This window comes from Danio rerio, chromosome 6, assembly GCF_049306965.1.
Source record: "Danio rerio strain Tuebingen ecotype United States chromosome 6, GRCz12tu, whole genome shotgun sequence".
Classification (NCBI taxonomy): domain Eukaryota; kingdom Metazoa; phylum Chordata; class Actinopteri; order Cypriniformes; family Danionidae; genus Danio; species Danio rerio.
In genome coordinates, this window is record NC_133181.1 from 22,105,010 (window position 1) to 22,127,305 (window position 22,296).

General features: G+C 36.8%; 1 protein-coding gene across 1 annotated transcript in view; it reads left to right on the forward strand.

Moving 5' to 3' along the window:
• The window catches only part of LOC100331775 ((E3-independent) E2 ubiquitin-conjugating enzyme UBE2O), a 123,413-nt gene extending 102,051 nt beyond the window's left edge, over positions 1-21,362 (forward strand). The window contains exons 10-21 of the mRNA XM_073954030.1: positions 5,269-5,368; positions 5,527-5,866; positions 6,791-6,945; positions 7,138-7,250; positions 7,331-7,453; positions 8,167-8,256; positions 8,372-8,642; positions 17,713-18,183; positions 18,384-18,520; positions 18,650-18,853; positions 19,921-19,978; positions 20,084-21,362. Coding sequence (XP_073810131.1) covers positions 5,269-5,368; positions 5,527-5,866; positions 6,791-6,945; positions 7,138-7,250; positions 7,331-7,453; positions 8,167-8,256; positions 8,372-8,642; positions 17,713-18,183; positions 18,384-18,520; positions 18,650-18,853; positions 19,921-19,978; positions 20,084-20,838 — 2,817 coding nt within the window. The 3' untranslated portion in view covers positions 20,839-21,362. The remainder of the gene's footprint in view (positions 1-5,268; positions 5,369-5,526; positions 5,867-6,790; positions 6,946-7,137; positions 7,251-7,330; positions 7,454-8,166; positions 8,257-8,371; positions 8,643-17,712; positions 18,184-18,383; positions 18,521-18,649; positions 18,854-19,920; positions 19,979-20,083) is intronic.
• The last annotated feature ends 934 nt before the right edge of the window (positions 21,363-22,296 follow it).

A 22,296-nucleotide genomic window follows, 5' to 3' on the forward strand; every position in this document is an offset into this window, starting at 1 on the left:
TTATATTAGAGCAATGTTATTTTAAAGAACGCTAATTAACCCAAATTATCAAAAATAACTGTGAATAAAAGAAAACAGGTGAAAAACACCATGTGTGATAATGAAAGGATGATCACACACGCACACGGTTAACGTTTGCCCAATTAATAATCTGTTCAAAGAATAGTCAAAGCTAAAGCAACCAGCAAGACTGTCTGGTGCATAAGCATAATGTTTTGTCTAGTCCTTTTAAAAGAACTGATCACATCAGCTGCGTTTTCTGTCACATTTTCATGCAAGAAAAAGGCAGTGCTCGCGCGTTTTAAACATCACAAAAGCTTTTGGCGCAAGTTATAATCTTCTCATTCAATATTTACAGAAATAATTTAAAGAAAAACTTACAAAGTACACTTAGAAATGTAGCCTTGTAGACAGGTACCTTGTGATGGGGAGGAATGCAGGAAAAAGGCAGTATTCTACATCCTCATCTAATAGTTTGTCGGCATGACACAGACAAACATTACTCTCATTACTGAGCAAACTCGGAGCACTTCTTTTCAACTTCAGCTCTCTTTGCCACTGGTCCTTTACCACTGTTGTTTTCACATCTGGAAATTTACATATGAACAGCATGCTTAATGAAAGGTGGGATCACGTTAGCTGTAATGAGGCAATATAGGAGAATCCGTACCAGTCCTTACTTTTATAAGGATTACATAAAAAGAGATTATTTGTTTTCGACTTGAATTGGTTATTTCAAAGTAGACATACCAAGCTTTATATAGATATCATTAATCATCATCTTTGATTAGTATTTGCTAAGTTTCCTTTTATTTTAATTATGTGTTTTTCTGACCACAGTCTGCACGCGTCTTATGCAGACGCTTTTTATAACAATGCCCCGTGGGCGTGGTCGCATTAAAACTAATAAGATCAGACTGAGAAACTAGACATAGCGTTGGTTTCATTCTGATTACTTTATCAACCAATGTTGTTTTCATGATGCATAGCTGAATTTAAAGTAGACACTTCAAGCTTTCTAGAGATACTTCTCTCATCATTGTGTGTTTTGTTTTCACAAAGTTTCAGCGCATTTTACTGACTCGCTTCTAAAAGCAGTTCATGGAGGTGAAGTTAATAATACTATGTTGTTTTAAATTATATAAAGCAGCTGTTGACTGCTTCTCAGGACAGACTGCAGTTTGCGTATGAAACTGGTGTAGGGGTAGATGTTGCAATTTTTTATCTTTTACACATCTAGAAACATCAGGTAATACTGTTAGGATCACATTTTTTTTATTTTTTAAGTGCATTCAACACCATCCGGCCTGCACTACTGAGGGCAAAATTAGAAAACGCAGGTTTACAAAAAAGTATGGTAAGTTGGTTAATTGACTATATCACAAATAGACCACAGTATGTTAGGATGCATAACTGTGGGTCACAAGTTATAATGAGTAGCACTGGTGTTCCTCAAGGAACAGTTTTAGCTCAATATTTATTTATATTCTATATGTCGGATTTTCAATACAGCTCCAAAATTTGTCATTTACAGAAGTTTTCCGATGACTCTGCAATTGTAGGTTACAAAAGGAATCATGATGAGAGTGAGTATAGGTTGCTTTTTAAAAGTTTTGCTGAATGGTGTAAAACAAAATGTCTTAAATTAAACGCTAATAAGACCAAAGACCAGATGATTGTTGATTTTAGTAGACATCCAGTGATTATTCAGGAGTCAGAAATGTTTTATCATATATGTACCTGGGTGTTAGGCTTGGGCTGTATCCAAATTTTGATACCGTCAAACCGCCTCCATATTTTACCCCGGTATTACCGGCGTAATAAAAAAAATTATGACGTAAGGCTCAGACAGCGTCACCAAACTGTTAGCTTGTGCCTAAACCATTCAGAAACTAAATAACCTATATGCAACTTTAGGCTTGCGGTCACCTGTTTGTCTTTGTATTCTGCGCGGGACACTCCTCTCATGCAGACACACACACAGAAACAGAGAAAGAGAAGCGAAGCACAGCACCTCTCTCTCTCTCTCTCTCTCTCTCTCTCTCTCTCTCTCTCTCTCACACACACACACACACACACACACACACATCGCTCCCGCGGTTTATTTAGAAATTTACTCCCGCATCACAAGAAAATCTGGTCGGTTCCCGCGGTACAGCAGCGGGAATGCAGAGAGCTGTAATTGGGCCATAAAAATTATACCCGATGGGGCCTGAGTCCGACAGGTGCATTTCGATTGATATGTTTTAAAGCCCGAACCCGTTTACAGCCCGACATTATACAAATGTGCTCATGCACACAGCTCTTTTGCATTTTTTTCAAGAATGAGTCATTTATATGTTTTAACATAATTTATTCGTAACAAACGTAGACTATAGGCCACTTGGAAGTTGGAACAAAAAATTAAATGCGTCTAAATAAATTACTCTGTAACGTCATAACATCTCAGCACTTTAAATAGGCCTAACTTAATTACATACCCTTAGCCATTAAATTGGCTAACACACCAATGAAAAGAAGTCTTGCTTAACAAATCGAATTAAAATAAACTCTAAATAATGATGGGTATTTTGGCAAAAACGAAATTAAGATAAAGGCTCTGCGAGATTTGTTTCGCCACTTCTCTTCACAATCTGGTATTGAGGCAACGGTGAAGCTGAATAATAAAATAATATTGCCAACATTAGCCTGTATACCTGTCTACATTATGATTATATGGTTTAATTAATATTCATTTATAATTGAAAAACCCTTTACTCACCAAGATTAGGCTACGTGTTTTTGTGGAGGAACATTATTAAATCCACTGGCTTTAGCGCAGTCTTGCTGTCAGGACCGATGATGCGTCCAGCAGAACTGAACACCCTTTCCTACTGCTACAGGCTGAAATGCAGAGTTCTGATCTGGCTAATTTTGCAAGTTTTGGGTAGGATTGTTTGTTCATCTTCTACCAGTCATGAACATCCATTTAATTTGCCATGACAGCAGTTTCAAAGTAGCGAGTTTTCTCGCCTTTTTACCTGTCAGCTTGCGGTTTGTGCTCTACCGTAATACGCAGTGTATGAGCGACCGGCGAAATACCTCTGCGGCTAGAATGACAGTTCCTTCTGAGCTACTGACTGGCTTGACCGCCGTCAAAATGAGCTTTTTTTAACTTCTCTGTCATCATTGTTTCACCTTTGCAGGGATGGATTTTAATGCAGTTATTAGGATTTTTTCGGGTCCCACCGGGTTCAGGCAAAGATCTTCAGCTCTAATGCAGACCTCTCTGACCTCCAAACTGCAGGTCACTTTGGAGCGCGACTCGTCACCTCACCACTCCCCCTCCCTCCCCCACCCCCTCTCTCTCTCCTCCACACTTTCCTGTGATGACAATCACACATACATTTTTGTAGGCATTAAATAAAGTATGTATTATATATTTTATGACTGTATAACAGTATTGAAACTGACACCGTTGCTATTTTTTGATCCTGCGGTATACCGTAATACCGCCCAAGCCTACTGGGTGTACAGTATATCTAAACAACAAGCTCTATTGGTCTGAAAATTAGGTGTATCAGAGCTGCATTCATTTATTAAGACGACTGATGTCCTTTGGTGTGTGTCAGACACTGTTAAAAGCTTTTTTATGATTCTGTGGTGTATTCTGTGATCCTGTATGCTGTAACCTGCTAGGGAGGGGGAAAGTTGGATGAGAAAAACAAATGAAATAAGCTTATGAAGAGGACAGGTACTTTTGTGGGGTGTGCACTACCAACTATTGAAGAGATTGCACATAATCGAATGCTGGACAAATTTGTCAGTATGATGAACCATGATAATCATCCTCTTTTTGATACAGTCCAAGCGTGTGCAAGTTCTTTTAGTGCAAGATTAATTCATTCCCGGTGTTACAGAGAAAAATACAGGAAGTTGTTTTTACCAACAGTCATCAGATTGTACAACCAAAGTCATACTAAATTAATTGTGCTGAATTGAAATAGTTATTAGTTATGGACAAGTGTTTACTCATTGTTTTTGGAACTAAGGTATGCAGCATCATTGTTATTTATTTATTTTTTTTATACATATGTTACTTATTTTATCTATTTTTTATGGATTTCCCTTTGGGGATTAATAAAGTCAAACAAACAAACAATCTGCTGCTTTAAAATCAATTGATTAGATCTGTCTGCAAGGCAGTCTCACACAACCTTGGGGTGCTTTAACATTCGTTTATATTGGGATAGATAAAACTGTTGTTTCAGTTTAACTATCTGAATTCTGTTTGCAAGAAAATAAAAATACCAACTAATCAGATAAGGAATTACTTCTAACGCAATACGTTTAGATACTAGAATATTGGCACGAATTGTATTGAATTCTGAGGAGGTTTATTCTGTAAATTTTGCATTCATTACGTTTAAGTTTTTGGCCTCTCATTAATTTATGTATTCCTTTGACTATGAGCTGAGGACCTCTGGTTGAGTTGACAAGAAAATAACCTATTACTTGGAAAATATCTTATGGACTGTTTATCTTTCAAAAATAATTGCAGTTTGATAAAAAAAAAAACATGTTTTATAAATTGCGATTGCATATTTGTTTAGTTTAAACAGTTTTACTAAATGAGTGGATTTTATGCATATTCCTGTGAAGGTATAGTGTGTCCACAGTCATATTGGAGTGATAAAAACACAATTAGTCTTTTTTTTTTTACTAATGTTAAAAATGGGATCTGAATCCTTTCCATTTTGAGGCCCACTGCAACGTGACGTAGGAGTGCTGTTTCCCCGCCCACCAACTTTTTTGACAGCCTCGTATTAACATGTCTCTATAGTAACACGTATAATCATATCCACAAGACAAGACGTGTCCAAAGCAACCAGGATTAAACAATCTCTTCATCTCTCTATGATCAGCAGCACCTCAAGAATGAGTTTCACAAGTGAAAAAATGTTTTTACATTTTTCACAAGTGCAAAAATGTTTTTAAAACAGTGAATGTTTGTAATAAACGCAGTAAAATTGCTGTAATTTATCATCCTGCAGTTGCATGATTAGTACAATTACAAAAGAAGATGCTTCAATCTCTACAAAGCTACAAAGTCTAAACAGCTCAAATTTCCAATATACACAAAGGTATAATAATTAATCTGATGAGTATTTTGAGGTGACACATTCTGTAGACACAAAAGACTTATTTTAAATCTTGAAAAGGGGGCAAAATAGTTCCCCTATAACTTCTTTACTTATTAATTTGTTTGTTTGTTTGTTTACCTTTTAGTTAAAAAGAATGTTTAGAAAGGAAGCTGGAAAGAGAGTTACCGAAAATGCAGATACACTGAACATCAATTTACAGCCACTTGAGAAAAAGGACAGCAAAGGTATATATAGATTTCCCTTTAATACACAATGTTGTTTATAATATTGCTACTTCAACATTACTGTTTGAATTGGTAACAAATAAGAAATGTTTCACTTTGTTGTAAATTCCAACCACATATATATATATATATTTTTTTTACCATATCCTATTATTCAGGTAAAGAAGAATCAGTGCAAGAACAGGACTGTTCTGGTATTAATTCCATTCCATGCTACTCCAACAATGATCCTGATCATAATTATCTGGAAGAGGGGAAAGAGCCATCACCTGATGCTTCTCAGGAACAATGGGCCCATTTGGGGGACCCAGATTCAGATGAGGAGCCAGGGGATAACACTGATGATACCAGCTCTGTTACTTCTTCTGCTAGCTCTACAGCCTCACTTCAAAGTGGCCCAACACGAAAAAAAAGCATTCCTCTATCTATTCGCAACTTAAAGAGAAAGCACAAGAAGAAGAGGACAAAATTTTCTCGTGAATTTAAACCAGGAGACAGGTGAAATAATACACAAACAAATATCACTGATTTGTGTGTTCGGAAATGATCCAGTATTGTGTTTGATAATGCAGTACTCAACTTTGAAATAAAACACTTTGCTTTAGCACCAAATAGTTTTCACCACATATTTAAAAAATGCTCCCAAAGTTACTAACTGTATCTAACAGAGGTTGCCACAAGCAACTGTTTACCATTGGGTATAATAAAATAAACACACATTCTACATTTTAAATCTCATCGTACTGAATGGTGAACCATCATCTTTAACTTCATGTCTTACCAAGACAGACCTTCTTGTGATTTCGGCCAACCCGGTGCTTCATCTTCAACTTATCCATTCAGTTAGTTAGATCAACCATAACTCCTTCCAAGACAACCAATAACTTTTTGTGCTTTCAGTAAACCCAATGCTTCATCACAACTTATTTTTTAACCTCTTAAAAATGCAATTTTTCACTCACTATTCTTCTGTCTTATTGTCATAAGTTAATTTGCCACCAATACTCTCTACTCTGTTTTCTTTATTTTTCTGTCTATCTTTTGTGGATTCTGTTTGCTTTTTTTTTTTTTGTCATACTTGACCTAATGCTAAAAATCTATTCCAGGTTTTACTCAAAAAATGTTCATCTAAAAAAATACTAACAATTTGGAATTATGGAAATATAGATAAATAAATAAATTTAATTTAATTTATTTTTATTATTATTATTAATTTTGCCTGCAACACACTCTAAAAAGTTATAGGTATGTCTCCCATGAAATTGCACAATGAAGCATTCATTAAATAATTATTTCCTAAATGTGTTACATATTGAATTATGATCAGATATTCTAACAATACCCGCTCAGAGGTTTTAAGTAGACATTAAGTCAATCATATTTCTGACAAATCTCTTCAATGTTGTGTTTGTTTGTACATAGGGTGGCAGTTGAAGTTGTCTCCACTGTAACTTCTGCAGATGTGATGTGGAAGGATGGTAAAATAGAGACAGGGATCCGCTCCAATGATTTAATCCCTATCCAGCACCTTGACAACCATGAGTTCTGCCCTGGAGATTATGTTGTAGACAAGCGGCGTAAGCTCTCTTTATAACACGGTTGTATACATTTTCAGTATGATTGTTGTTTTGCTTGTTTTTTATTTTATACTCTTTTACAATTCAATAGTTTACTAATTATTTTACACAGATCATGTTATAAGATCTTGCTATAAGATCTTGCTTTTTGTTCACTTGATATAAAAAGTATGCTTTTTGTGCTTCCTATAGCCCAGGTTCTTCAAGATCCAGCCATCTACGGGGTGATTCAGTCAGGTGATCATAAAGCCAGAACATGTGCCGTCAAGTGGGTTAAACTCAATGCTGCAGGTGATGATGTTGAGGTATGATTGATTTTCGGGTTAAGATATGTTTACGATAGTCTATTTTTAAATTGTTTAAAAGATTTATTTTGGACTTATAGGTGATTGGGGAGGAAGACGATGTTAGTGTTTATGACATTGCTGATCATCCAGATTTCCATTTTCGTACAACGGATATTATCATAAGGATTGGCAATTCTGGTACAGAGGACTGCGGAACTGAGGTACAAAAAATAGATTTTAAAAAAGATAGTTGCTTGGAGAAACATGTTTACCACATTGTCAATGTCCATTTAATATCAGATGACCCTCATTTTGTAGTTTAAAATGTACTATAACTTTACATTTTTCTTTAATGCTTAATTTCCACTGAGCAATATGGTACAGTACAGTATGTTTCCACTGTCTATAGTACTTTTGGTAGGCATGGTGTACAATAGAAAGTGGAATTGACATGATTCTTATTCGAAGATGAAAGCCATACAGGTCGTTCACATATTGTGTTTTGCATGCTCTTCTTTTGCATGCTCAACTTCATATTTCATGTTTAGACATATGCCAAGCACACGCAAATAAAGAGAACCCCACATGCTTTCTTTTCCACACATTTTTAAATACGACATGGAAACAGCTCAGTAAACCATGGGACATGGAGAGAATCCTGTTCTTGCTTGTAATGTGGCTGTTTGTCACAAGAAATCAACAAGCTTTGTTTGAGCTCTGGTCTGTTCTGAGCTTTTTTAGGTACCATGCTGTTGTTCTTGGTCCCAAAAAAAATGGAATGTTATAGTTTACTATTTTGATATTTCTAATAGTAAAAAAAAATAATAAACGTGTACCGTAAACTACTGCAATTTTTAAAACGACAAAATTAGTTGGTAATTCTTGTTATTTGCAATTTCTGTCAACTTGACTGCTATCTTGACTGTTTGCATAGAGATCTGTTGGCCAAGTCTGCAGGGTGGATTTAAGCAGTAAAGTGGAAGTTGTTTGGGCTGATAATTCAAAGACAATTGTCTTGCCACAGGTATGCACCATTCTATACAGGATAAAATGTTAAACTTGAATGATCTTTGTGGTGCATATAAACATATCTACATATAGATTCTGGAACTAACAATCATTTGTTCTTTCTATCCCAGCACTTGTATAATGTTGAGTCTGAAATTGAAGAAACATATTATGACTCTGCCGAGGGCAGCAGTAGTGGTGCCTCATCTGAAGAATGGGAAGATGAGAGTGATAGTTGGGAAACAGATAATGGACAAGTGGAAGAAGAACCAGGGGGTGAAGAAACCATCTCCATTTCCTCTTCCACCACAGCTACCACATCTGATGAAAAAACTAATGGCATACTTGCCTTCAAAACTACAGACTCAACAGGAACATTTTCTACAACTGAACTTGCTGGAGGTATTGCATTCTCTTACCATTGTATTAGGTTTTACATTAAATATTCACTTCTGTATATTCACATTGTTTCACAAAAAATGGACTCACGAAGAGTTTGGTAATTATAAATTTCATTGCCCTCATTTTTATAGTTAACATTTTGGGTGCTGTTAAGAACATTCTCCAATGAGAGAGAAAGAGTTGATTTGAGTCACTCCTCCGAGTTGGGTGCACTTTATTGCTAATTACAAAAAATGGGTTCATCTAAGGCTACATGATCAATGTCAAACATTTGCACATGGCATTTTGAGTTTGAATCAATTGCAGCTCCTATCTTCAAGGCCACAACATTCCACCAGTGTTGTAAAATATATATATTTTTAATATAGTTGGTTTTATTAATTTATATTCGATGTGCCAGAGATGTTTACTAAATTGCTAAAACCTAAATCCATTTATTTTGTATATTAAACATTGCAAAAGTTGCTCATAGAGGTGTAATGGATCACAGTTTATCCATAATCCTTTTGCATCACAGCCCACAGATCGGCGCCCATGTGGCCTTTGGATAATTACCTTTTTTTTCAATTGTAGATCTAGTTGTAGATTGCTTCAAATGTATAAAAGCATTTTGGCTTCCTTACAAAATAGAATGATGACAAAATAAGTTGTGGTGGCATCTAAATACTTTTTTGTGTCATTAAAGGTGTTTTCTGTCACTACTTGATTAGCCTGCATTAACAAAAACTCAGTGCAGGTTTACATTAGCTGCACAATAAATCATTCAAATATTGAGATCTCAATTTAAACACCCATTTATGACATTTCACTTTTATTTTAATTATGACAAAGTCAAAATATTTATATATTCCAGACGTGCGGTTATTATTATTGGCAGTAAGTTCTTCATGCTGTCATTTTCCCCTGTTTCCGCTAATCCTGACATTATCACTCTCTGCTCTGACCTGAGTCACCAGGTTTACAGTCTATACGCTTATTTCACGCGGCCGCCATTTTAAAGAACCAAAGCGAGGCTGCGGTGGGAAGAAACCCGGAAGTATAGGACCAGCACTGTAAACATTGCAGTAACATGCCGTGTACTATAAACCTCCAGCTGTTGCCGAGATTTTAAAATGCAGAAATGATGTAACCATCACTTTAATATCATTTAGTAAGTTTATTTTAAACAATTAAAAGCAATTTAGCATCAAACAACATCACAATCTCAGTGATGCGCTTAAGTGTCCTCCTGGGCTTCAGTTCAGCCTGTGTAACCCGGTGAGTGATAAAACACTGCAGTCCTCTGCAGCACATCCTCGTGTTGTCTGTAATAGTGTTGTCCCGGTACTGAAGTTTTAAACCCGGCTATTTCCCGCTATCATGGAAGCGCTGCTGAGCGCGGATGACTCGACTGATCTTCACGGCTTCGCGCTTCAGTCTCCATGTATCTGCGTTTGGTTTGCACTCAGCTTACCGCTCTTCACCCAGTGCAAACACCGATACAAGGAGACTGAAGCGCGAAGCAGCCGTCAAGATCAGTCTAGTCATCAAGCAGACCGCTCCTCTGTCTGTGTTGTGTGTGTGTGCCCGGTAAACAGCTGTGAACTGATGACCTTCTCGGCCAATCACAATCATTTCTGTTGAACACGTGACCACAATGGCAAATCAGCACTGTTTTAAGAAAGCCATCAACAGTGCCTTAATGTTTGCGGGATATTTATGTTTTTTTCTTTTAATTCAGTATCGTGACAAGTCGAAAGAATCAGTTTATTAACTCGAGTTTGATAAATAGCATCTAAAACGTGTGTTTGGGAAAGAAAACATTAGCTAACTAGTGCCATTTCCTTTAACTTAGCTGAAAATGAGCTCTGATATCCCTTATTATATTCACCATTCATTCAGAACGGACCTCCGGGTCACCCGGAAGGTGGAGAAATTATAAAATTGTGTCACTTTCTCTTCGCTGATAAGCTATATAGCCAGTTACACAACATTCCTATTTAACTCCCAATGATACTTCCGGGTTTCTTACCACCGCAGCCTCGATTTCGCTTTTGAAAATGGCGGCCGCGTGAAATCAGTCTATGGGCCCTATCATGCACCCGGCGCAAGGTGTTACGCAATTGATTGATTAATATCAGCTGTCAATCACTCAGTCAATGCCTTCTGCCTTCACATGACAGGAGCTACAACCGTGAAAATGTGAAGCGCTGAAGATGAGAGAATGAAAATAACACTGACAGGTTTACCCACAGTTACTAATAATGGCACATCTTATTAGTGATCATGTGCTAAATGTTAATCTACCATTTACACTTTTCCAAGAGTGGATAAGACTTCCAGTGGCTTCAAGTCCGCTATGAAAATGACTAAAGCCATTGACTGTAAAGTCTGTGGGATGGGGTTTGCAGATAACAGCGTGAATTTTAAACGTGAGAGGTACTGTATAATCCTTCATTAAATCCTCATGATGCTGTTAGCCGTGCAAGAGGCAGCTATTTGTAACATCTGTATGTTGTAACATATGTAACACAGCTCATGAAAAGACAGTTATTGCTATTAAGATGACATGCGAATGATAAGTTATATATCAATATAAATGTGGGGTGGGGAGATGGATCTCGATGCCAGCTCAGCATCGTGAAGTTTGTCGGCCATCAGCAATGGACGATGGAATCGTCTATCGGCACAACCCTAATACAAGTAGCTAAAACTCGCTCAATCTGAGGCAGGAGCCAGCGGAGGTGCAACAACTTTAATCATATGGTACACACAGATCCAAGTTCTCATCTTGAGCTCCTTCTCATTCACTTGTAAACACTTGCTCCAATGGGTTTGTTAGCATTAAGGGCATGTCCGAATCCACTTTTGTTATTTAAAAGACAGAAAAATATGTTCTGTGCTCTGGCGCATGGTCTAACAGGGTTGTGCTCATTCTTTTAATGAGTTTTGGGTGTGTTTTGAGCTCTTAAATTCCCTTTAAGGGTAAGTTGCGTCGTGCTATGGCACATTTGCTATTTACATGGCAGACTTTGTAAGTGGCGCACATGGTCTAAAACTGAAGGCTATACTGTCGAGAAATCAGGTAAACAGACCATTTGTGCAAGGAAAAAAAATGAGCCTCCTCCATTCAGCCTCTTTACTTTCTCTTTACTTTTACACTTTACTCCTTTACTTCTGTGGATAAGGAAACAGTGTTGTTTGCACTCCACTGAAGACATCCATTAGTCTACATATTTAATTTTGTTTGTTTTAAAACAAGTGGTTAGAGCGAACTAATAAATGAACAATAATAAGGAAGTGTGGTAAACAGAGTTATATCCAAACACATGTCCTATTCTTATGTCCCATATGGTGATACAAAACACATCTCGCACCTTATTAAACTGGGTGTATGATAGGACCCTGGATGTGACAAAATATCTCGACAGCGCCACCTATACACTTTTAGTGAAGTAATCCTTGAGCTACGTTTAACACATACAAAACTTGGCACACATATAAAGCATGTCAATACTTGCAAAATGGCAAAATCTGAAACCAAACAGGAAGTTGGGAATTTTTAGTTTTCATTCAGTTTGAAAGTCATTCTTGCACTTAGTAAATGTATATGTAGAATATTTTATTTGGTTTTTATCATATACATCCTGGGGTATCCCTTCAATCAAGAAAAACTAGGGAGTAAAAGGTAGGTCTAAATGCGTAATTTTCATTATCTCAATATTAATCTCTTGCCAAAATGCAAGTATCTTCTGACATTCCCAAAATATATGTATTTGATTACCTACATTCCCGCAACCCCTCTAGCTGTGGACTTTTAACATATTTTTACACCATCAATGGTGTTCTAAAAAAAACAAATGTTTGTTTTCCAGTCTTTTCCTTTCTAGTTATGGTAATTGATCCCTTTATGTGATTCTAAGCATATGATTTTCCAAATCTCATTCTCAATTGTTTTGTTGAGTTCAGTTTCCCATTTTGACTTAAAATTAACCCTTTAAGCGCTCCACCAAGAAAAAAAATAATTGAATTTTCACTTGACTCCTTATGTCACTAGTTACCACACTCTGCATTTTTGTCAACACATCCTATAATTTCTAAAATTTCAACCTTTACCAACTGGTAGATATTTCTTTTTATGGTAAAAGTACCGGACTTATTACATATATAGGAAAAAGTCCAATTTATTTAAAAACATCATAATAAAACGTTGTGGCGCAGTAGGTAGCAAGAAGCATGAAGGTCACTGTTTCAAGTTTCGGCTGGGTCAGTTGGCGTTTCTGTGTGGAGTTTGCATGTTGTCCTTGTGGGTTTCCTCCAGGTGCTCCGGTTTCCCCCACAGTCCAAAGACATGCAGCACAGGTGAATTGGGTAGGCTAAATTGTCCGTAGTGTATGAGTGTGTGTGGATGTTTCCCAGAGATGGGTTGCAGCTGGAGGGGCATCAGCTGTGTAAAACATGTGCTGGAAAAGTTGGCATTTTATTCCGCTGTGGTGACCCCAGATTAAATAAGGGACTTAGCCGAAAAGAAATGAATGAATCAATCAATCAATCAAAATAAAACATTTTTGAATACTATATCATCTTTATTTTTTGAAGTGTGCTATTAAATATTAGATTTATGTTTAACATGTTTTTTTGTTTTTGCAATAAAACTAAAATCAACTGTAATGCAACAGGATATTTTTTTTTTTTTTTTTTTTAACCAACACTAGTGTAAATGGTTATTTAAAACAGTTGTTCGTTAAATGACTTTTAACATTCATTATTTAAAACAGTTAAAATATGGTCAACCATTTGGTAGAGCAGGCAGTTAAAGGCTTAAGGGTGTTATTTGTTGAATCCAGAATTAGTCTATTATATATATGTAATGTGTCTTGAAACGGTGTAAGTCCAGTTTTTATGGATTTAAGTTTAGTTCAGTTTACTGTGGTTTAATTTTCATTGCTGAAAGTCAAAACACTGAAAAGCAAATTGATCAATGTGCAGCTCTACAAGTCCCTGACAAGTCCCTAGGAAGGCTGTCCCAGAGTTGGGGCCAGTTATGAGAAAGATCTACCGATTGTTTGTAGGAAGGAACATAGTTAACCAGATATGACTTTTTCAGTATCTTTGATAGAAAAGGCAGGTTTGAAATGGGTCTAAAATGTACTAATTCTTTGGGATAAAGCTGTACTTTTTTAATAAGAGGATTAATGAAGCATGATGCTGCCACCACCATGCTTCACTGTAGGAATGGTATTAACTTGGTGATGAGCAGTGCCTGGTTTTCTTCAAATGTAACACCTGGCATTCACTTCAAAGAGTTCAAATTTAGTCTCATCAGACCAGAGAATTTTGTTTCTTATGGTCTGAGAGTCCTTCAGATGCATTTTGGCATCCATGTGGGGAGTGGCTTCCATCTGGCCACTCTACTATATAGGCTTGATTGGTGGATTGCTGCACAGATGGTTGTTCTTCTGTAAGGTTCTCCTCTCTCTCAACAGAAAAACGCTGGAGCTCAGACAGAGTTCACAACCCTGACTAAGGCCCTTCTCCACCGATCACTCAGCTTAGATGGCCGGCCAGCTCTAGGAAGAGTCCTGGTGGTTCCAAACATCTTCCACTTATGGATGTTGGAGGCCACTGTGCTCATTTGAACTTTCAGAGCAGTATACATTTTTCTGTGACCTTCCCTAGCTCTGTGCCTCAAGACAATCATGTCTCGGAGGTCTACAGACAATTCCTTTGTTGACATGCACTGTCAACCCTGCGACCTTATATAGAAAGTGTCCAATCAACTAAATTTACCACAGGTAAACTCCAATTCATCTGTTGAAACATCTCTCAAATGATAAGAGAAACAGAATGTACATGAGCTCAATTTAGAGCTTCACAGCAAAGGCTGTGAATACTTATGTACATGTGATTTTTCAGCTTTTGTATTTTAAGTAAATTTGCAAATAAAATAAAAATTCACATTATTCATTTTATAGAATTTTGAGGAATTAAATTAATTCATTTTGGATTAAGGCTGTGGTATTAAAAAGTGATTTTTTCCCCTTACATTTTTTAAGTTTAACGGAGCAACTAAGTCCAATGTGCTAGAAAGAAGAATCAATAATTTTAGTTGCAGTGTCAAGGTCTTCTAGGCTGCCTGGAATGCTGTGGAAATTAGATCAGGTTTGTTACTGACAAAGCCATCTTTAGTGCTAGTGGTGATTGTTCTACCATATTTGTAATTAGGAGATGATTTTGTAGACCTATCAATGCGCAATAAACAAGAGAATACATTGTGATCTGAAATATCATCACTGCTGCACAACTTCAACATTATCAATACCAATACCATGTGATAATATTAGGTCTAAGGTATGATTATGCTGATGACTAGGCCCTGGGACATGCTGTTCCACTCCAACAGAGTCTAGGATGTCTTAAACCCTGCTTACATTGGGATTTCAGCCACGGATTAGTCATCTGAGACAAATTTGGGAAATCCTCAAAGATTCCTAAAATTCTGTGCTAAAATCTGTGATTTTTGATTGTTGGTTTGATATGTTCACAGACAGTCACTAAGTGACTGATCAAATAACAAGCGGTGAAATGTCAAAACTGTTTTTTTTTCTTCCTGGTTTCATTATTGAGACATGCTGTGTGCAAAATTGCTACTACAGATTGTTTATGTTTGCTGTGAGGGATGACGTCAAACTCCAGGGGAGTTTTCTTCCATGTTTGTTGCATCTTCATTGTCATTCAGTCTGACATAATGACAGCTGAAATCTTACAATGTGACATGAATGCCATGTTCGTGCAGTCTGACATGCTACAATTGTTTAGGATTATAAAAAAATTGTAGTGTGAGCCAGCCTTAAGAAGGCCAGACTTAAAGCATCTTTTTCATTTTCTGTATGAATATTAAAATCACCAGCATTTAAAAATGTATCTGTGGCCAGAAATATTTCTGATAAGAAATCAGCTAATTCTTTTGTAAAGTCGGTATGGTGCCCTGGAGGCATATATAGAGTTGACAATTTAAATTTAGATTAAAATTTGTTTAAATTGCACACTGAAATATACAACACTATTACTTCAAATGAATTATATTTTAAGTCAGGTTGCTAAGTAACACTAAAAATATTACTGTATATTATGCCAACATCTTTGCCTTTAAGACACAGCTCGTGTTTTTAATTATATCATTCAGGTGAAGACTCATTTAGGGTCATGAAATCGTTAGGTTTTAGCCAGGTTTCTGTTAGATAAAGTGCATCTAGCTTTAGATGAGTTATGAAATGATTAAAAAAAAGAGTTTTATAGGTGAGTGATGTTCAATAATTCAAGTTTTATCTTTTGATTACCTTTATTTTCTATTTGATGAACATCAAATAGATTGTTTCCTTTGAATGGGTTTGGAAGTTTTTTTTTATTTTTTATTTAGAGGTTCAAAGAACAGACGCAGTCTCTATGTTCTTATATCTAAGTGGCTCTATGTGCTGTGGATTATCTGAGTTAGATAAACTGTGGATGCTAGGCTGAATAAGCGAATCTGTCCACTCCCTAACCTGGGCCCCAGTTAATCAAGAGCCAACACTAAAACTATATGCCAGATTACTAGAGAGGAGAGTTGCCCCAGCCCCGGTGGGATTAAGACCATCTCTCTTCAACAGGTCAGGTCTACCCCAGAAGCTTGGCCAATTGTCTACAAAACTTATGTTATTCAGTTGGCTCCACTTTGACATCCAGCCATTTAGTGATAAGAGTTGGCTGTATAACTCGTCAACACCATAAGCGGACAAGGGACCAGAGCATATTACGGTGTCTGACATTGTCTTTGCAAGATCACACACACACATTTACCTGACTCCAGCATATATACAACAGCAAAAAGAATCACAGTAAGACAGAAGTATGCTTGGTCAATATATGTGATCATACAAAGACAAAAGATCTGTCGTTAGTCTAATTTTTTTTTCTAATAAAAAGTAAAGACACAAAAGTAATAAAAATACATTCCTTTTTTTATCTCTCTCTCTCTCTCTCTATGCATACACATGCATATATATATATATATATATATATATATATATATATATATATATATATATATATATATATAGATCCACGCCAAGATTGTAAGAATGAGGTGGTCTCATGTTTATTGAAATTAACTCTGGAGTGGATCAATTGTAGGGAGAAGGCAAAACCATCCAACGAACTAACAAACCAGGCTATATCACAGTGAAGAGAGAATTATGAGTAGGGGTGGTATGTCATTCCTACCGGTAAATGTGCGTTTCTTGTCAAATGCGATATTAAAACCATACTGAACTATTAACAACAGCTGTTTATTTACTGAACTGCAGTCTTGGTTGATCTGTTATTTCTCTAAAATGAAAAACTGTACAAAAGCACGCACATCCCTCTAAACTGGGTGCTCAGCCAAAAAACGGCAAAGGCGGCAACACTAAAGCTCCAAAAATACAAATTTATTAAATTAAAAAGCTGACACAAAGCGTGTAACATTTCGAGTCACATGGATCTTCATCAGACAGTGATCTCTATCATGTAAAGCCTATGCATAATTCTAGCCATCATCTATGTATGAGAAGTCTGATTTATATTTGGTGACTATGTCTCTGGGTGTCACCATTCAAAATTAAAGCGCACATTTTCACTTATAATATCTTTTTGCTCATTGCCATAAATTAAAATAAGGACAGGTGAATGGGACTCTGCAGAGTAAACCTTGAAACTGACCAATGTGAGGAGAGTTTATTTCCATGTGACCTGTTTCAGTTATTTTGTTCCATTTAGAAATGTTGCTTTGTGAAATAAAATGCACCAAGAGCAAAGTGCAACATTGTAACAATTTGAGTCCAGTTTCAGAACAAAAGAATTGATCTGCAGGTGTGAAAGCACCCTAAAACAGTGCTTTATTTATGTATATTCATGTAGAAGTATTATATCTTGCTTCCTACTGTTCATAAATAAACAGGATACTGTGAGCAAGGTCCTACAAAGAATTTTGTGAACTTCTGCAGATATGCCTTGCTTATTGGTTTGGGTGAAAAGTGCACACTTTGTAACAATTAATATTAATTATTTTAAGGTGGTGTTGCTACACCTGAGGAAAAGCCCACTAAGGAAGCTCCACCAAGGGGATTTCGTGAGCTTAAAGAAGCCCTAAAGATTTTGGAAAGTTTAAAGAACATGACTGTTGAGCAGCTCTGGACTGGATCACCAACCTCTCCCACAGCAGAACCATCAGCTGCAACTGCTGCCACAGCTTCTGCTGATATCAAACCCACAAAGGAAAAACGCTTTCTGGATGACATTAAGAAACTTCAGGAGAATTTGAAAAAGACTCTAGACAATGTTGCCATTGTTGAAGAAGATAAAATGGAGGCTCCCGTAGAAGAGGAAAGGATTATCACTCCAGTGTTAACTGAACCACAGACACCTGTGCGTTCTGAATGGCCTAGTGACACTCCAGTTTTGTGCCAGCAGAGTGGAGGCAAACCAGGTGTCACCTTTACCAGTGCTAAAGGGGAAGTGTTTTCTGTTTTGGAATGGGTACCAGGTACAGACTTTTTTGTTGTTGTAAGTTTTGCTTTTTTAAATAAGCATGACAAAGCAACTTGGAATTACTGACTTGCTTGTGTTATTTGCTTAAATGTAACATTGAAAGTCAGCACTGCAACTCCTTTTTTTCTATACATTCTTTATTCTATAGTTTTATTCTCTAATTTAAAAAAAAAAAACTTTTCTCTTTTTATATAGACACCCACTCATTTAAAAAAATGGAATTTCAGCCAGCAGAGGCAAAGAAGTTCTTTAGCACTGTAAGGAAAGAAATGGCCTTGCTGGCCACCTCTCTGCCTGATGGTATCATGGTGAAAACCTTTGAGGACAGAATGGTGAATGTGACATGCACACAACCTAATTTGAAATAGACTATTCCTAGTACATTATTAAAATTATTCTAAAATGTCCCTTAAAATAAGGGATATGATTAGTCATTTTTAATTATGCTTTTCTGTTTTTAGGACCTTTTTTCAGCTCTCATTAAGGGCCCTCACCGCACTCCCTACGAGGATGGACTCTTTCTCTTTGATATCCAGCTTCCTAATATCTATCCTGCTGTTCCTCCTCTTTTCCGTTATTTGTCTCAGTGTAGCGGGCGGCTTAATCCTAACCTTTATGATAATGGAAAGGTTTGTGTCAGCCTTCTTGGCACCTGGATTGGAAAGGTGAGATAACCTGCTGTCTTATCTAACTTCTGACTGACATATTCCTGAATTTTCACTACCCCATTTAGGGTTGGGTACCAAAATGTAACCGATATGCATTGGACTGCATTAGCATATGAATTTCGATGCCTAATTTCAGTGGCACTGGTGCTGCGGAAAAGGACGAATAAGCCTCAAGGGGTATATCATGTTGTTTTAATGGAATTTGATACTGCATGCTGAATATAAATAAAAAACCTCCGCATTTTGTGATGCAGGTCTCTTTAGTCCTTTACTGACTCGATAGGTTTAGAGAGTATCAAAAGCCATGTGTGTATTGAATATACTGATGCCAGATGTGACAAAGTCCTTCATGATGGTACCAATTTGATTAAGGTGTTTACATGTCTCTACAGCACCTCAATAATGCCACTAAAATAGGAATACTCCACGTCTTAATTCCATTTCTGTTTAGTTAGATTTGAACTTTAGTCTGATAAGGGTAACCAAAATTCACTGGAGGACTCATGGAGGACTCTTAAATTAAAATCATATTAAAATCAGATTATTAGTGTAGTATGCATGTAAACGCATAAATTCAAGCCCTAACCCTAAAAAAAAAAAAAATTCACTGAATTTGATGATAGCCTTTCCACAGGTTAGTAGTAAGCTAATGTAATGTTAATTACATAATGCAAATATTGCATTCATGTTAACAAGCAAATGATCAGAAGAAATATATTAATGCAATTCAAATATACAAAATATAAATACTTTACCCTTTAATTACTCTGTTCAATTAAAATGGTAAACAAAAATATATATATAAAAATGTATATAATGTATATTTTACCAGAGTTATCCACCATAATTTTATGACTCAAAAGTATCAGTTTAGGCACCCTTTTGGCACCTTTTCAAAAGTATCTATTTAGCACCGGTATTGAAATACCCCAAACAATACCCAACCCAAACCCCATTTAGTTGTTGCTTTACTTTTGTCCTAAAATAGAATGTTGCTTGATGTTCTCCATTGTGTTGTTTGAATAATGGTAAGTCTTAATATATGATTTTGTATCTTTTTACAGGGTACTGAAAGATGGACAAGCAAATCAAGTTTACTTCAAGTGCTTATCTCTATACAAGGTAAAAAAAGTGCACTCCAGTTATGTTGTTGATTGTATTAATTTATTGTAGTGCTGCACAGTGGATCTTGTTTTTATGGTTCTGTTATTGTTTCTACACCTTTAGGTCTGATTCTGGTCAATGAGCCATATTACAATGAGGCTGGCTTTGACAGTGACCGGGGACTTCAGGAAGGTTATGAAAATAGTCGCTGTTACAACGAGATGGCACTCATTAAGCTGGTACAGTCAATGACTCAGCTTCTTCAGCAGCCTGTAGAGGTCTTTCAGCAGGAAGTCTATGAACACTTTGCCTGCAGTGGTTGGCGGCTGGTCCATCGGCTGGAGTCCTGGCTAGAGTTAGATGGGGCAATCACAGATCATGCTCCACGATGTGGTGTTGGAAGCCTCTATGCAGAACCTCTAGAAGAGATCCCCTCAGTTCTTTACCACTGCAGTTCTAGCAAGCAGGACATACAAGTCGAAGAAGATTTTGAGGATTCGGGACTCAGTCTCTCTACAATGGCAACCAGTGGACCTACTGGTTTAACTGAAAAAGATTTGAGCCAGAACTCTGAGTGTGATAGTTCATTGGTGGGTGGTGCAGGATCAGAAATACCAGAAGTTCCTGAAGTAATGTCAAATTTTTTGGGATCTCAACAAAGTGTAAAATCATGTCAGGAGTCTCAACCAGCTGTGAGACCAAAGAAAAGGAGAAAGAGTTATCGTAGTTTCCTTCCAGAGCGGAGTGGTTATCCTGATATTGGATTCCCCCTCTTCCCTCTTTCCAAAGGTTTTGTAAAGAGCATGTGTGTAGTTCTGCAGCATTATCGAGCTACTCTCACAGCTGCTGGTGTTCCTGAACACCCAGAAAACAAATAATTTCCCTCCAGAATTTTTTTTCTCCCTCGTTAATCAATCAGTTTGCAGCGCTTTCCCACCTTAACCCACTGTAGGAACATTTATCTCCTTATCAGCCCACCTATTCTCCCAGCAACCTTTATTAATTTTTGTACTGAATCTTTAGTTGCTTCAGTTTTTGTTCTGTACATAGTCTTTAAAATTATTATCTTTACTGACAACAATGCTGCCATCGCACTGCTCTCTCAGGGAAGTACAGATGAAATGCACATAGATTAGTCATTTAGAAATGCCTGGGCTCTTTATGTGTTAAAAAGATTATTTGGTATAACCTGTGCCAGAAGGAACTGATTTATTGTGCCATTGGATATGTCAGTCTTAGGCATTGTTCTTTGATACTTTGGGGTGGACAGACCTTTTTTCTTGTTTTTGGGAGCCCCAATTGACTCCCACCTTATACTGGCTTGCATAAGTTAAAGTTTGCTTGCAGTAAAAAATAATAATAATATGTAATTGTTATTGTTTCCATAAAGTTTCTCATCAGATGTGTGATTGTAGTATTTGGTTTATCAAATATCTGTATTTGCATGACTTCCTCTTTGGTCCATATCCATAGGCATTTCTGATATATAGATTGCATTGCTTTTCATCTGATCTTGTATCCTAATTCTTTTAAATGTGACTTGCCAAAACCAAACAAAATATCTGTCCATACAAAATTTGTCCAAACTGCCTGCATAGTCATCAGTACTAACAAACCTTAATTAATCCAGTTGTTTATTTACAATGAAATCATATAAAAGTGACAAATGTTTACATTTAAAAACAAAAAAAAAAAAAACAGTTGTGTTTCAGTGTGTCACTTCTGACATTTAAAACTGGATTTAACATCCTCATTCTCATAGGCAATTTCACAGTGGGTAGCGTTGTCACCTCACAGTAAGAAGGTCGCTGGTTTGAGCCTCAGCTGGGTCAGTTGGCATTTCTGTGAGTTTGCATCTTCTCACAGTGTTCACGTGGGTATCCTCCGGGTGCTCCGATTACCCCTACAGTCCAAAGATGTGGTATAGGTAAATTAAATAAACCCTATATGGGTGTTTTCCAGTGATAAGTTGCAGCTGGAAGGGCATCCGCTGCGTTAAACATGCTGGATAAGTTAGTGGTACATTCCACGGTGGCTACCCCAGTTAATAAAGGGATTAAGCCAAAAAGAAAGTGAATGAATGAATCCTCATTCTTTCTTCTGTAATGTGACATGATTCTGTTGTAGGCAATGTCCATGCATTACAATAATTCCACCCTGCGCCCCGTCTTTAGTGATTCTAGTTGGTCAGACTGGACAAGAAGCACTGTGCCGTGCTTTGCCTCATCTATATGTAATCTGTCCAATGAAGTGACTTATTTTCTGGAAGAAGAAAAAAAAGTCAGCATAATTTGAATACAGAACTTATTCTAAACTTTTGAGAATCAATTCAGATC